Below are 16,885 nucleotides of genomic sequence, written 5' to 3'. Positions count from 1 at the left end.
GTTCATCTCTGTTTGCTTGTTCTTTAATTCTTCTAGGTGTTCTTTAATTCTTCTAGGTCTATGTTAAACATTTCTTGCATCTTCTCGATCTTTGCCTCCATTCTTTTTCTGAGGTCCTGGATCATCTTCACTATCATTATTCTGAATTCTTTTTCTGGAAGGTTGTCTATCTCTACTTCATTGAGTTTTTTTTTCTGGGGTTTTATATTGTTCCTTCATCTGGTATATATCCCTCTGCCTTTTCATCTTGTCTGTCTTTCTGTGAATGTGGATTTTGTTCCACAGGCTGCAGGATTGTAGTTCTTCTTGCTTCTGCTGTCTGCCCTCTGGTGGATGAGGCTAAGAGGCTTGTGCAAGTTTCCTGATGGAAGGGACTGGTGGTGGGTCCAGCTGGGTGTTGCTGTGGTGGGCAAAGCTCAGTAAAACTTTAATCCACTTATCTGCTGATGGGTGGGGCTGAGTTCCCTCCTTGTTGGTTGTTTGGCCTGAGGTGACCCAACACTGGAGCCTACCTAAGCTCTTTGGTGGGGCTAATGGTGGACTCTGGGAGGGCTCATGCCAAGGAGTACTTCCCAGAACTTCTCCTGCCAGTGTCCTTGTCCCCATGGTGAGCCACAGCCACCCCCTGCCTCTGCAGGAGACCCTCCAACACCAGCAGGTAGGTCTGGTTCAGTCTCCTATGAGGTCACCACTCCTTCCCGTGGGTCCAATGTGCACATTGCTTTTTGTGTGCCCTCCAAGAGTGGAGTCTCCATTTCCCCCAGTCCTGTCGAAGTCCTGCAGTCAAATCCCGCCAGCCTTCAAAGTCTGATTCTCTAGGAGTTCCTCCTCCTGTTACAGGACCCCCAGGTTGGAAAACCTGACGTGGGGCTTAGAACCTTTACTCTAGTGGGTGGACTGCTGTGGTCTAAGTGTTCTCCAGTTTGTGAGTCACCCACCAGCAGTTATGGGATTTGATTTTATTGTGATTGTGCCCCTCCTACCATCTCATTGTGGCTTCTCCTTTGTGTTTGGATGTGGGGTATCTTTTTTGGTGAGTTCCAGTGTCTTCCTGTCAATGATTGTTCAGCAGTTAGTTGTCTATAGTTAATATTCTTAAAGAAATTAAAGAAAATATTACACCACAAAGCAAATATAGGAACTACGAATAAAGGATGGGGAAAAAAAAACTAAAAGCCTGTAAGTTGAATATATGGTTATAAAATAAAACTAATTGAAGAGCTAGAGGATATTTAAGAGCCCTTCCAGAACATAGAAGACAAAACAAATTGTCCTAAAAAGGAGAGGAAAATAATAAACACAGAAGGCCAATGGAGGAGGAACATCTTATAATAGAAGTCCCAGAAAGAAAAAACACAGAGATAATGTAGGAAATTATCATAGAGATGATGTAAGAGTCAGGATTGTGAGGGCAGCAGCTGTACCACAACCAAGCTGGATGAGCACACTGTGCCCTGCCTTCTCTGCACAGCAGCTGCAGCCCCACCACAGCTGGTGGGCAAGTGCAGCCCACACAAGGGACACTCCTTGAAGCACCTGGCTCCAGGAGATTTTGTGATTCTGGGCCCCACTGATCATCTCCTAGACAAGACCACTCCTTCAAGGCTGGGATAGGTAGCTGTTTCACCTAATACATATACACAAACAGAAAGAATGAGGCAAAATGAGACAGGGGTATATATTCCAAGCCAAACAACAAGATAAATCCCTAGAAAATGACTTTAATGAGGTGGATATAAGCAACCTACCACATAAAGAGTTCAAAGTCATGGTCATAAAACTGCTCACCTCAGGAGAAGAATGGATGAACACAGTGAGAACTTCAATAAAGAGATAGAAAATATAAGAAAGTACGAAACAGAAGTTATAAGTGAACTGAAAAATACACTTGAGAGCGTTCAAGAGAAGACTGGATGAAGTAGAAGTATGAAGCAGCGAGCTGGAAGACCAAGCAATGGAAACCACTCAGAGCAGCAAAACTTTTAAAAAAAATTTTTAAGTGAATATACCTTAAGGGCCTCTAGGACAACATCAAGTGAAATAACAGTTGCATTATAGGGATCCCTGAAGGAGAAGAGAGAGAGAGAGAAAAGACCAGAAAAGTTATTTGAATAAATAATGGCTGAAAACTTTCCTCATCTGGGGAAGGAATCAGACATCCAGGTCCAGAAAGCCCAGAGAATTCCAAATAAGATGAACTCAATGAGGGCCACACCAAGACACATTATAACTAAGGTGGTAAAAGTTAAAGGTAAAGAGAGAATCTTAAAAGCAGCAAGAGAAAAACAACTCATTACCTACAAAACCCCATAAGGCTATCAGCAGATTTTTCAGCAGAAAGTTTACAGGCCAGAAGGGAGTGGCATGACATATATAAAGTGCTGAAAGGAAAAAAATTCCAACCAAGAATTCTCTACCTGGCAAGGTAGAGAATTCATTCAGAATTGAAGGAGAGATTAAGATTTTTACAGATAAGCAAAAGGATGTCATTACCACTAAATTGGCTCTGTAAGAAATGTTAAAGGGACTGCTCTAATCTAAAAAAAGGCACTAATTAATCATTTTAAAAATATGAAAGTAAAAATTTCACTGGAAAAGGTAGATAAATAGTAAAAGTAGTGAATCAATTGCTTAAAAAGCAAGTGTGAATGTTAAAAGACAAAAGTAGTCAAATTAACTAAAATTATAATAATTAGTTAAGGGAAGCATAAAATAAAGTGATGTAAAATGTGTCATTAAAAATATAAAACATGGGAGGGTGTAAAAATGTAAAGCTTTGGAATGTATTCAAAGTTAGTTTGCTATCAAGTTAAAAGAGACTACTATATACATAAGATGTTGTATGTGAACCTCACAGTAACCACAAAGAAAAAACTTATAGTAAACACACAAAAGAAAATGAGAAAGGAACCTAAACATAACACTAAAAAAAATCCAGAAAACCACAAGGACAGAAAGAAAGAGAAAAAGAAAGGAACAGAGAGGAATTTTTTTTTAAAAAAAAAGTCAGAAAACAACAAAATGGCAGCAAGTACATACTTACTTTAAAATGATTATTTTAAATGTAAATGCACTAAATTCACCAATCAAAAGACACAGAGTGACTGAATGGATTAAGAAAACAAAACCCATCTATATGCTGCCTACAAGAGGCTCCCTTCAGAAGTAAGGACACACACAGACTGAACGTGAAGGAATTGAAAACAGATATTCCATGCAGTTGGAAATGAAAAGAAAGCTTGTGTAGCTATAACCATATCAGACAAAACAGACTTTAAAAAAAGAAGACTGAAATAAAAGAAAAGGGTACTACATTGTGATAAAGTGGTGAATCCAGGAAGAAGATACAACATTTATAAATATATATGTACTCAACATAGGTACATCAAAATATATAAAGCAAATATTAATAAACCTAAAGGAAAAAAATTGAAAGAAATACAATAATAGTATGGGACTTTTAACACCCCACTTATGGCAACGGATAGATCATCCAGACAGAAAATAAACATCAGCCTTAAATGACACATTAGATCAGATGAACTTAATAGATATATACAGAATACTCAATCCAAAAGCAGCAGAATACACATTTTTTTCAAGTGCACATGGAATATTCTCCAGGATAGATCACATGTTAGGCCACAAAACAAGTTTCAATAAATTCAAGAAGATTGAAATCATATCAAGCATCTTTTCTAACCACAATGGTATGAAACTAGAAAACACAAGAAGAGAAATGGAAAAGCCACCCAAAAAAGTGGAGATTAAACAACATACTACTGAATAACCAATGGGTCATCAAAGAAATCAAAGGAGAATTTTTTTTTAAATCCCACAGAAATATGACATACCAAATCTATGGGATGCAACACAAGTGGTTCTAAGGGAAATTCATAACAATACAGGCCTACCTCAAGAAACAAGAAAAAGCAATCTAACTTTACACCTAAAGGAGCTAGAAAAAGGAGAGCAACAAAGCCTAAAGTTAGTAGAAGGAAAGAAGGAAATGATAAAGATCAGAGTGGAAGTAAATGAAATAGAGACTAAAAAGACAACAGAAAAGATCAGTGAAACTAAGAGCTGGTTCTTTGAGGTGATAAACAAAATCAATAATCCTTTAGCTAGACTAACCAAGAAAAAAAAGAGGGCTCAAATAAATAAAATCATAAGTGAAGGAGGAGTAATTATGACTGACACCACAGAAATACAAAGGATCATAAGAGAATACTACAATTATACATGAACAAATTGGACAACCTAGAAGAAGTGGACAAATTCCTAAAAACATACAATCTACCTAGACTGAATCATGAAGAAATGGAAAACCTGAATAGATCAATTACTAGTAAGAAGACTAGATCATTAATCAAAAAAAACTCCTAACAAGCAAAAGTCCAGAACCAGACACTTCACTGGTGAATTCTACAAAACATTCAAAGAAGATGAAATACCTCTCCATCTCAAACTTCTGAAAAAAGTTGAAGAGGAAGGAATTCTTCCAAACACATTTTATGAGACCAGCATTCCAAACTCATTTTATGAGGGCAGCATCACCCTGATACCAAAACCAGACAAGGACACTAAAAAAAAGAAAAGAAAAGTAGAGGCCAGTATCCCTGATGAGCATAGATACAAACTTCCTCAACAAAATATTAGCAAAACAAATTCAACAATGCATTAAAAGGATCATACACCAGGATAAAGTGGGATTTATTCCTGGGATGCAAGGATGTTTGAACATTCACAAATCAATCAATGTGATACAGCACATCAGTGAATTGAAAAATAAAAGTCATATAATCCTCTCAAAAGATGCAGAAAAACCATTGATAAAATTCAAAATTTATATATGACAAAAACTTTCAACGAAGTGGGTAAAGAGTGAATGTACCTGAACACAATACTGTGTATGACAAACCCAGAGCTAACATTACACTCAAGAGTGAAAGCTGAAAGCTTTTCCTCTAAGATCAGGAAAAAGACAAGGTTGCCCACACTTGCCACATTTATTCAACATAGTATTGAAAGTCCTAGCCACAGCAACTAGGCAAGAAAAAGAAATAAAAGGCATCCAAATTGGAAAGGAAGAAGTAACACTGTCACTTTTTGCAGATGACATGTAGCTATATATAAAAAACTCTAAAGACCCCACCCCCCCCAAAAAAAACTGTTAAAACTAATAAGTGAAGTTGCAGGATTCAAAATCAATATGTAGAATTCTGTGGTGTCTCTATATACTACTAACACACTATCAGAAAAAGAAATTAAGAAAACAATCCCATGACAATTCCATCAAAAAGAATAAAATACATTAGAATACATTTAAGCAAGGAGGTGAAATACCTGTACCTTGAAAACTATAAGACACTGATGAAAGAAATTGAGGAAGACACAAATAGATGGAAAGATATTCTGTGCTTGTGGATTGGAAGAATTATTAAAATGCCCATAGTACCCAAAGCAATCTACATATTTAATACAACCCCTTTCAAATTTCCAATGACATATTTTACAAATGATTCTAAAATTTATATGGAATCATGGAAGATTCTGACTAGCTGAAACAATCTTGAGAGAGAAGAACAAAGCTGAAGTATCATTCTCCCTGATTTCAAACTATAGTTGCAAAGCTACAGTAATCCAAACAGTATGGTACTGGCACAAAAACAGACTCATATATCAATGGAACATAATAGAGAGCCCAGAAACAAACCCACACATATATGGACAATTAATGTATGACAAAGGTGCCAAAAACTTACAATGGAGAAAGGAGAATCTCTTCAATAAATGGTGTTGGGAAAACTGGACAGCCACAAGCAAAGGAATGAAACTAGACCACTATCTTAAACCATACACAAAAATTAACTCAGAATGGATTAAAGACTTGAATGTAAGACCTGAAACCATAGAATTCCTAGCAGAAAATTTAGACAGTAATCTTATTGAGATGCTGGTCTTAGCAGTGTTTTTGTGGATCTAACTCCAAAGGCAAGGGAAACAAGAGCAAAATAAACAAATGGGACTACATCAAACTAAAAAGCTTCTGTACAGCAATGTAAACCATCATCCAAACAAAGAGGCCATCTATTGAATGGGAGAAGATATTTGCAAGTAATATATCTGATAATGGGTTAATATCCAAAATATATAAAGAACTCATACAACTCAACAACAAAATAACAACCCAATTTTAAAATGGGCAGAAAATCTGAATAGACATTTTCCCAAAGAATCCATTACAGATGGCCAACAGGTACATGAAAAGATGCTCAACATCACTAATTAGTAGAGAAATACAAATTAAGACCGTAATGAGATATCACCTCATACCTGTTAAAATGGCTATTATCAAAAAGTCAAGAAATAACAAGTGGTGGAAAGGATGTGGAGAAAAGGGAACCCTCATACATGGTTGATGAGATTGTAAATTGGTTCAGCCACTATGGAAAGCAATATGGAGATTTCTCAAAAAATTAAGAATAGGACTACCATATGATTCAGCTACTATACTTCTAGGTATTTACACAAAGAAAACAAAAACGCTAATTTAAAAAAGATATATGCACTTCTATGTTTATTGTAGCATTATTTACAATAGCCAAGATATGGAAACTATGTATCTACTGATGGATAAATGGATAAAGAAGATGTGGTATACACACACACACATACACACATACACACACCCCAAATACTACTCAGCCATAACGAAGAATGAAATCTTGCCATTTGTGACAATGTGGATGCTCTTTGAAGGTATTATGCTAAGTGAAATAAGCGAGACGGAAAAAGACAAATACCATATACTTTCACTCATGTGGAATGTGAATAAACAAATGAACAAACAAAATAAAACAGAACTCACAGATACAGAGAACAGATTGGTGGCTATCAGAGTGGAAGGGGGATTGCAGGTGGGCAAAAGGAGTAAAGGAAGTCAACTGTATGGTGAGGGGTGGTAACTAGACTTTTGGGGGTGGTCACTTATAACGTATATAGATATTGAGTTATGTTGTACACCTGAAACAATAATAATGATAATAATAATGGTAATAATAATAAAAGAAGGATGAGGAGAGAAGTGGAGAGATGGGAAAAGACAATCCTAACTAAATAACATTAGTAGCTTGATCCAGCCATGTCCGTAGCTAGATACATTCCGGAACGTCCCAGCTATATAAGCCAATAAATTCTGTTCTTGTTTTAAAGAAAGAAAAGAAATGAGAATCAGAATGACATTGAATTTTTTTTATCAGCAACCCTCAATGATAAAACACAAGGGAACAATACTTTCAAAGTTCTGGAGGAAGATTATGTTAAACCTGGAATTGCATACCTTGCTGAAGTGTCACTCAATTATCTTGGTTAAATAAAAACCTTTTCAGAAATTCAAGAACTCGCACTATTTTTTATTGCTGAGGAATATTCCATTGTATGATACCACCAATTGGAAGTGTTTCCAATTTGAGGCCATGATGAATAAAGCAGCTATAAACATTTTTGTGCAAAAAAAAAAAAAAAGCAATTCAACTCAGAAAATTTACCTACCATACATCTTTTCTTAGAAAGTTATCTGTGGTTGTGCTCTAGCAAAATCAATGCAGAAATCAAGAAGGAATAAATCATATGACTCTGGATAGTGAATTCAATCAATAAACAGAAAAGAGAAGTCCCAGGAAGCGAGCTGTGCACCAGACCAGTCTGAAAGCAGCAGGTTAGAGTACTCAAGTAGAGGGGTCTTAAAAATAGGGGAAGGGGGGCTTCACTGGTGGCACAGTGGTTGAGAGTCTGCCTGCCGATGCAGGGGACACGGGTTCGTGCCCCAGTCCGAGAGGATCCCACATGCCACGGAGTGGCTGGACCCCTGAGCCATGGCCACTGAGCCTGTGTGTCCAGAGCCTGTGCTCTGCAACGGGAGAGGCCACAGCAGTGAGATAGTCCTGTGTACCACAAAAAAACAAAAAAAACCCCAAAAAAACCAGGGGAAGGGCTTGATAGATTGCTGTCATAATTGAAATCTGAAAGAAATTGGGAAGAAAAGTAAGACAGTAATTCTGGGAAAAACCAAACTGGGAATATAAAAGTAATTGGTAATTGTAGAAAAACAAAAACAAGAAAGGAAATATATCAGAGTCTATGACTTTGTTCTGCAGTGAACACTTTTTACATAGTCAATAATTACAAACTATATTGATTTTTAACCTTTAGATCAATCTATAGTCAACACACAGAGTGCTTTAACTATAGCTATGTAAGTATTAACACTGACAATTTAAAAGTACAGTTGAGAGATCCTGGGATATCAAGGTGCAGGAGGGTGTGTGAAAAGCTGAAAGGATACTAACATTCTCATTTTACAATCCAGAGAGTTAAGAGCTATTGTTTATATAGGAAGGATCAGGAAATGATTCTTTGAATGTATTACTTAAAGGTGCAAGGGTAAGATGTAGAAGAAAAATTAAAAAGCAGATCATTAGGATAGAGATCAACAATGAACAGAAAGTGGTACATTTTGACGGAATGCCATGCAGTCAATAAAACAGATGTCATTTAGATATAGGAAAATGTTTGAGATATTATTTTAAGTGGAAAAAGGTAGATTATAAATTTTTAGTTATAAAATGTTATCTAGTAATTTCTATATGGTAGGTTTGTAGATTTTTAAAAATACTCCATTCATTGTCTACAGTTCATCCTTTCAAAAGGTTTATTGGGTATCTACCATGTTTTAGCACTGTGCTAGGGGCTGGAGTAACAAAAATGGCAGTTTATAAAGAAAATCAAGTCTCTGCCACACAGTTGACAGTCCAGCAAGGAAGATACATATTGTACCAGTAAGGATGTAAAAATGTGAGCTTTATGTTGGAGGACATTCATGATGTTAGGAGAACATAGAGCATAGGTCCCAAACCTAATCTAGGAATCTGGGAAAGATTCCTCCGAGCGATTACTTTTAAGTTAAGAGGAGGGGGAGGCAGAGGAGTTGTTGTTAGGCAGAAATTCACAATCAGGAGCACAGTCTGATCCCAATTACATAAAATACATGAGCTGAGGAAAAATTCTCAAGGGAAACAACAAAATATTAATGGAGATTATATTCTGGAATGTGAGGAATTTTGTATTCTTCTTTATACTTTTCCAGTTTTTCTAAGTTTTCTGTAAGGAGGATGAATGGCTTTGATAATCAGAAGAGGTTAATAAAAGTTACTGTTACTAGTGAAGCAGTTAGATATTTGTGCTGTTTGAGGTCCTCTCCCTAGCCCTACCTATGGAAGTTACAAACAATTGCCAAACCACCTATCCACCCTCGGCACTGTTAAAAGCTGTCATTGGAGATGGTAGATTCATTTCAACAAATGTTTCAGTTAGCAAACCTGGCTTACATCTTCATTTGCCATGAACTTTGCTAGTAGAAGCATATGCTGGGATCTCCTCAAAAGTCAGGGAGATGCAGATGGCAGGAATATGCCCAGCAGGTACCTATTATTTCTAATATTTCTTTGTTCATTGGACTGCTGTGCCATCTTTTTAAATTTAACTATACCCTGTATTATGTTCTTATTGAAAAATGTGGTTGAAAGCATGAAGTAATCCTTGTTTTGTGCCCGTATTTCTTGGACTGTGTTTTTAGGTTCTAAAAGCATTTAAATTGGTTCTCCAGTGAATCCTTTCAAGAAGTTATTCCTACACGTAAGATTGAACCTGTCAGTGGTAATTTTTACAGACTTGGGTATTTAGTTTGCTGTACATATAAGTCCTGTTGCAATATGTTATTTCTTCAGTCACACATTTGTATCATTATTTTGAGAACCACATATATACTTTATCAAAAGATCTCTTTTTTCCAAAGTAAACTAAGGTGGAAAATCAAATTAATGCAACTTAAGTTGGCAATGCCTTTAAAAATCTCATGTTATAATGACGAGATTCAGCTGACAGGTAAATTGCAGTGTGTGCACAGAGATCAGGTGCTAGGGCCTCAGCATGCACAGAGAATCTCTGTGATCTTATGCCTTAGGAGATTTATCAATATACAAAAGTCGGAGAAAAGGTAACTCAGGATGGGTGTGTGAACATGTTGCTTTACGTAAATTCATCTTCTCACTTCAATTTGTTTCTGTGTCTCTGCTGGAAAAGGTGGTTCAGAGGGTATTGTTATAGTATGGAAATACTACAGCTGGTAGTCAAAAGAACTGGATTCTAATTCTGACTTTTATCACTAACTAGCTGAGAGACTTCAGGTAATTCACTTAACCTCTCTGGTTCTCATTAAAACTAAATGATCTCTTCCAGTCATTTCTAATGTGAATGCTAAGTGATTCGGTGAGATCTAACTTTTGGCTAAATTGTGGTGAGTAGGGGCTACTCTGCACAGTTCCTCCTTTGCTGAGATCTAGGCCTTTTGTTCTTCACCCCTAGTCAGAGCCACTTTGCCCAACCAACTGCCTACTCTAGGAAAATCTCACAACAAGGATTCAGCAGTGATGAGGGAGCCATACTAAAACAACATCCTCCATATCGCCCAAGAGGAGAGAGATCTGAAAAGGTTTGGGGTTAGTCAAAGCCCAGAATAAGTTGTATCTTCTCTGGAGGAACCTCCCACGTCTCCCCAGCTAAACCCATGGTCTTATCCCTTTCCTAGTTCTTCTGTATCCTTTAACCTCAACTTCCCCTTTCAAATCTACTTTCACCTCCAGGTTGGTATCCAAGCTGAGATATGCCAATGGGGACAGAAGAGGGTTCTTTTCTTACTGACATAAAACACAGTTTTCCTCTAAAATCTCAACCAATTTCATAATTATGATCTTCTATTAACAACTCACATCTTCCCCAGAAGACACATTTCTTTCTCTGTTCTCTTATGTCAAAACTACATTCCATAGTGCAATGATCCAACTATGGGCTGACTTCTCTGGAAACTGCCAGAATTTCTCTTTCTACCTTCCTTTTGTTTCTAAGAGCAGTTGTGGATTATTATAGACCCAAAAATAGGAGTTGAAATAAGCATTGCATCATTTGTCATGCTAGTTACAAAGGAAGTAGCTACAAAGGAAGTAGCAGAGGTAACCAGGAATGAGGAAAAGAAAATTTCTGATAAACAGCTCTGATGGTTATATAGAAGCTGAATTGAATCATAGACACCAGAGTTTGGAATTGAATTTTGAATTAGAGGTAACTGCCTCCCACCTATATGATAGTATCGATTTATTTTGAAATTTGAGTGCGGTTTTATAGGCATTCCGTTCTGTGGTACTGCCAGAGAGCATTTATTTATTTACTGGTCTCCCATGCAGCACATTTGAATTTGGAAAAAGAAGTAATTAAAACAACAACAACCTGGGTGCTCGTGATGTGGATAGTATCATGGATATTAATAGTATTTGGAACTAAAATGAATTAGGTTATCTTTTACAGGCTCAATATTCATCAGTGAAAACATGTAACTGACAAATTCAGCCCTGTAATCAAGCAGTTTAAGCCTTTCCCATTATAGAATAGGAAGTTAGAAGGAATGCTTCTGTCATTGGGCTTGCTTTGAGTAAACTAGATAAAGATCGTTTAACTCACTCACCTCTCACTGGTACTTTCTCTAATTTGGAGACAGAAAAGTCCAAAATTAATTTCAGATTCTGAGAGAAGAGACAAAGGAGGAACAGTGAGTTTCTGGGAGAACTTAAAATCTTTCCTGACTGAACCTGGTTTGTGCCTCTTCATCACGGGAGTAGCTCTTGCATCATTTTAAAAAGTTGGGCAGTGTTTCAAGAGACTTATTGGTCTTGCCTCTGCAGACTCGTAATTCCTTCATCTGTTCTTGGGAGGAAAAAACACTTAGAGGCTTAAAAGCTGGACGTCTCTGCACTCCCATCTCCTTGTTCTTCATTCTTATCCGGGCAGAAAGGTAATGGGACACTTTAGCAAAGGGATATTTTCCAATACTGAGGTGTTGCCTGACACAGCTGGTCAGAGAAGTTAGGTGGGAGAGGGAAGGGGAGGATCCAGAGCCCCCCCATAACTGGTTACTGCTTTTCCCACAAGACCGTGTGTTGATAGACCTCCCTTCCTTCACTCTTTCCCTTCCTCTCCCCTCTCAGTCACTGTCTCTTTCCTGACCTTCAGTTTGGCCTTTCCTAGTAAGAGGTCAGTATGTTTTCACACTTGGGAAATCTCATTCAAGAATTTTTGTCAATGGACAAGTCATAAGAAGCCCTTCCATTTTAGGGCTCATTGACGTCACCAAGGAGGCGATAAATATCTGTTGATATAATTGGATGTGAGATTCAGTGTTGAGAGAGCAAAAATTCTGCCCCTCGTTCCCCGGCAGGGCCCTGTGATTTATGCAGGAGCAGAGGCAGCACGCAATCGAGCTGTCAAGAGAGCGTCAGCTTATTAGGCAAATGCTGCGTGGTTTCTGAAGAGGGTCGACGCTATAAAATCCCACTCCGGGCTCTGGTGTGGAGAAACTCGGAGCCCAAGTCCGTTGAGAGACTGAAGAGAAAGAGAAGAGGGAAAGAAGAAGAGAGTGGGGAAAGAAAGGAGAAGGGAAGAAAACCCCTGAGAAAGCCCCGGAGCCGTTCCTCTGCAGAGCGGCGCAGCGCTCCGCTCACCTGCAGAAGCGCCTCAGAAGGTAGGGAGCGCCTAGACGGAAACGCGCCTCCAACTTTGCACTGCCTGAGCTGCCACGGTGTGCGCCGCGCAGCCAGCTGTCCCTAGGCGTGCTTGTGTGTGTGTGTGTGTGCGTGTGTGTGCGCGCGTGTGTGTGTTTACCGACTGTGCCTCAGGATTCCGATAGTAGCTGGGATGTGGCTAAAGCGAACTTAGACGGCTGCTCATCGTTACCCGAACTGGCAGTTATCCCTCGCTGGCTGCGTAAATGAGCCCCCCATCCATCCCAGCCGCCGAGAGAAGGATGCAAGGGCAGGGATGGAAAACGACGAGGAGGAGGCAGCAGTTCTCAGTTCGGAGGAAAACGCTGAAACGTCCGGAAAGGGTGGGGGGTGGGGGGTGGGGGGAGATGTGTAGAACAGGTGAGATCTTACATTTGTAGGTCTTCTCTAGAGCTCGGGGGATTGGTTTGGGGGACCATTACAAAGGGCACTCAGGGACCGTCCCTTCGTGAGTCTCGTAAGAAGGGTCAGTCCGGCCTGACGAGGGGCTGAGCTTTGGCGCCGAGCCCCGCAGGCGTCCCTTTTCCTGATCCCCGTCTCGGCCTGCCTCCAACTCTGGAAGTCCGAGTTTGCGCGCTTCAGCACCGCGGACAGCGCCCGCCCGAGCCCCCGAGCCAGGTCTGTGGGTGTCGTCCTGTAGGAAGCCCCCCATCCCCCGAGTGCACCTCTCAGTTGAGCGCAACTCTGATCAACTCTTGCTTTCTCTCTTTCTCTCTCTCGTTCCGCCCTCTGCCCACCTGGGTGCCGCACCTAGCGCCCCTAACATGCGGCTGCCGCTGCTCGTGTCCGCGGGCGTCCTGCTGGTGGCTCTCCTGCCCTGCCCGCCATGCAGGGCCCTCCTTAGCCGGGGGCCCGTCCCGGGGGCCCGGCAGGCCTCGCAGCACCCCCAGCCCCTGGATTTCTTCCAGCCTTCGCCGCAGCCTCAGCAGCCGCAGGCTCGGCCCGGCCTGCTCCGCATGGGGGAGGAGTACTTCCTCCGCCTGGGTAGCCTCAATAAGAGCCCCGCTGCTCCGCTCTCGGCCGCCTCCTCGCCTCCTGCCGGCAGCAGCGGCAGCCGCCTTTCGCCGGACGAGGTGGCCGCCAACTTTTTCCGCGCGTTGCTGCAGCAGCTGCTGCTGCCCCGGCGCCCGCTCGACAGCCCTGCGAGTCCGGTGGAACGCGGCGCCGAAAACGCCCTCGGCGGCCGCCAGGAGGCACCGGAGAGGGAGAGGCGAGCCGAGGAACCTCCCATCTCCTTGGATCTCACCTTCCACCTCCTCCGAGAAGTCTTGGAAATGGCCAGGGCTGAGCAGTTAGCGCAGCAAGCTCACAGCAACAGGAAACTGATGGAGATTATTGGGAAATGAAACGGTGCGTTTGGCCAGAAAGATTCTGCATTTAACACAAAAAGCAAAAATAAAAAATAATGCAGTATTCTGTACCACAGCGTTGCTCTGATACCATTTGTTTATTTTTATATAGCTTGAGACGTAGAGGATGTACAGCAAGAGCGCCCATACTCCTTAGCATGCACAACGTGTATTCACGTGCAGTAACAGCAACATCCTGTAATTTGTACTGTGTACTTATCGTTTCTATTTCCACGTGTCTTTAACAGTGTTTTAAAGAGAGTATAGACCCAGGAGGAAATGTTTTGAAGCAGCAGACAGAAGTCACCCAATTGATTTTGTTGTGGTTTGAGCCAAAAAGAATGTCATTCTCTTGGGTGGGTGAGACAAAATCTGTAAGCTCTTTGAACCAACTTTTCCTTGTAAACGTTTCAGTAATAAAACAGCTTTCCAATCCTTGGTCAATTTGGTTGTGTAAGAGAATGTTGAATATTTATATTTCTAATAAAAGCTGCAAAGGTAATCATGACTTTATTTTTCCTCTTCATGCTCACAGGAGAATATACCCTGAGCTCCTTACTTCCTCCAAATTGACTTCAGCACAAGAGAAAACAAAACTCCTTGCATTTTATTTTCTACTACAAACACGAACCTATGTCAGTGGCTTACACTGCAACCACCTTGGACTCATCTCTGCACCTCAGATTACTCCTCTGAGGTTAAGTTAAATAATTTGGAAAGTGGTTTCCAGTTCTAAGGCTTGGTAATTCTATAGATGGAAGATTGATTCATAATGGAAATAACATCTAACCCTGATTACCTGTAAGATGTGAAATAATTGGGGACAGTGGGGAAGGAGGAAAAGAAAAGAGGACAAGGGCTGTGGTGGGGCTTTCCTCCAATTAGGGGCCAAAATGCTGCATTGTTTTCCCATGAGAAAGGCTTACTTTATCAAACGATTACTTTGGTACCATTAATTATCTTTTTTTCTAAGCTATTTTCCACTGCTGTCTTCTAGTAGGAGAAACTTAATAGCCCCTCCACTTAAAAGAACTAAATGTAGTTGCTGTAAAATGGCCCTTGGGAACATTTTTTTTATAAAGCACATTTTGACTTTAATAACTTCACAAATACCTCATGTATGTCTATGTCAACCCTAATCACTTTAATTCTTAGGAATATGAACTATCTCTATGCACTTCTAAAATCAAACAGCACACCTAATTAGTTTTACAATGCACTCGCCTTTGGTAGTTTAGTTATAACTTTAAAAATCAGTCGAATGTTTAATACTTCAAAATTAATTTGGATGGATGAGGATGCTTCTTCCCTTGAGACCCTTCAAATTCACTTGATTAGTGGATTAATAAGATGATATGAAACATAATAAATCATTGTAAGACTAAGTTGTTAAAAACAGCATTTATTTAAGAGTTCATACAGAGTAAAGTTAAACTTATGTTTCGAAGGAGGCAAAATTATGGTGGAACAAATAAAGCATAATTTAAATACATATATATATATTTGTACATGTATAATGTGTATTGTGTGTGTGTATATATATATTTAAATACATGCAGTTATTCTACGGTTCAGCAGATTGGTGCCTCAGTGGATACATAAGAAAATAGACAGTTCCTGTTGAAAAGTCTTTTTTAGTTAAAGTGCCTGATATCTGCATATCTAAAACTAAGATTAGAAAAGTGTCCCAAGAAGTGTCCTTGGCCTTTAGCCTTCTGGACTATGAAAGTATCACCAGAGTCAAAGAACATTTCTGGATATCCATTCAGCGACATCTCTTGTGGAAAAGAGGAAAGCTTTGTGAAGCATCTCATATCTTTGGTCAATGATTTACCTTTTGTCCATATATTGATAAATCAGTCACTTCTGAATTAACACTGAATTTCACTGACCACCTGCACTGTTAAAGAGGAAAGAGAATAAGAGCTACTATGATTTCACAACAAAAGACAGTGCCTATTAGAGATGAGAGAGTGGTGCCCACATTTTTCAACACCTGCCACTTGTTACTGAAACACACACACACACACACACACACATATCACACCTACAAACCCTTCATAATGTTTCCCACACAATAAAAGATTTGCGTAAGATCAAGTTCCTTTTTTCCCAATGCTTTCTGCAACTGTTTTCTCAAAGCATTGTTTTCCCTCAATGTGTTAGCTAAGTCATCTGGAATTAAAGGATATTTTTGGTAGAAATCCCGTTCAGAGGTCCCTTTCATCACCTGCATACTATTAGTTTTATCTAGGTTCCCTGCTGCCTGTGTGAATCTCAGCCAGGCAGACAGAGGTGCAGCAGTTGGAATGAACATCATTCATTCAGGGAGTTCAACCAGGAAAAGGAGAAGACATGGCGAGCTGGCTGAGAATCAGCTCCATTCCCACTCCCTGAAGCTGCAGCCTGTCCCTGGAGGGGAGGGTCCTCAAATCCAGTCTGCAACAGAAGAAAATCTGCATCAGAGGAAAAAGAGGCCAGTCCTTTTTGAGTTGATCCAGTCACTTTTCTATTGAGGAGAAAGGATAATAATAATTATATAGGACATAATTATTGTTAGGAGTGGAAAGCAAGCTCAGGTTATCTTGGCTATGACCAAGAGCCATGAAAGGAATTCACACTCATGATCTAAAAAGGGGCAACAGTAATGCATGCCCCTTGGGAAACAGTACAGGCTATTCTACTTCTTTTTTCAAGTCCACTTGTACATGATTTACTGAGATGAAAATAACATTAAAACTAGTAGGAATTTGGGTTTAGAAAAATCTGCAAAATAAATAAAATCCTGATTTAAATGACTTCACTACATCACATGGCATAATCTCTCCACTGCTAAAGTAAGAATTTCTACCAGCATGTGAAGAA

At 39.7% G+C, this 16,885-nt stretch overlaps 2 protein-coding genes across 3 annotated transcripts in view; one reads left to right on the top strand and one right to left on the bottom strand.

Annotated features, from left to right (window-relative positions):
- The first annotated feature begins 13,431 nt into the window (after positions 1 to 13,431).
- CRH (corticotropin releasing hormone) lies at positions 13,432 to 14,514 on the top strand. The gene has a single exon (XM_024742670.1). The coding sequence runs from the start codon at positions 13,436 to 13,438 to the stop codon at positions 14,015 to 14,017; it is 582 nt and encodes a 193-aa protein (XP_024598438.1). The 5' UTR covers positions 13,432 to 13,435; the 3' UTR covers positions 14,018 to 14,514.
- A 1,822-nt stretch (positions 14,515 to 16,336) lies between these two features.
- TRIM55 (tripartite motif containing 55) overlaps positions 16,337 to 16,885 on the bottom strand; it is a 41,158-nt gene continuing 40,609 nt past the window's right edge. For both annotated transcript variants that reach the window (XM_024742612.1, XM_024742613.1), the window contains one exon: positions 16,337 to 16,459. In XM_024742612.1, the coding sequence (XP_024598380.1) occupies positions 16,337 to 16,459 (123 nt within the window). The remainder of the gene's footprint in view (positions 16,460 to 16,885) is intronic.

Source organism: Neophocaena asiaeorientalis, unplaced genomic scaffold, assembly GCF_003031525.2.
Source record: "Neophocaena asiaeorientalis asiaeorientalis breed wild unplaced genomic scaffold, Neophocaena_asiaeorientalis_V1.1 scaffold226, whole genome shotgun sequence".
Classification (NCBI taxonomy): domain Eukaryota; kingdom Metazoa; phylum Chordata; class Mammalia; order Artiodactyla; family Phocoenidae; genus Neophocaena; species Neophocaena asiaeorientalis.
Note: the sequence above shows the minus strand (reverse complement) of the source record. Positions and strands in the feature narration are given on the sequence as shown.

Coding starts and splice junctions, on each gene's coding strand:
- CRH (XM_024742670.1), top strand. CDS start 13,436: ATGCGGCTGCCGCTGCTCGTGTCCGCGGGCGTCCTGCTGGTGGCTCTC.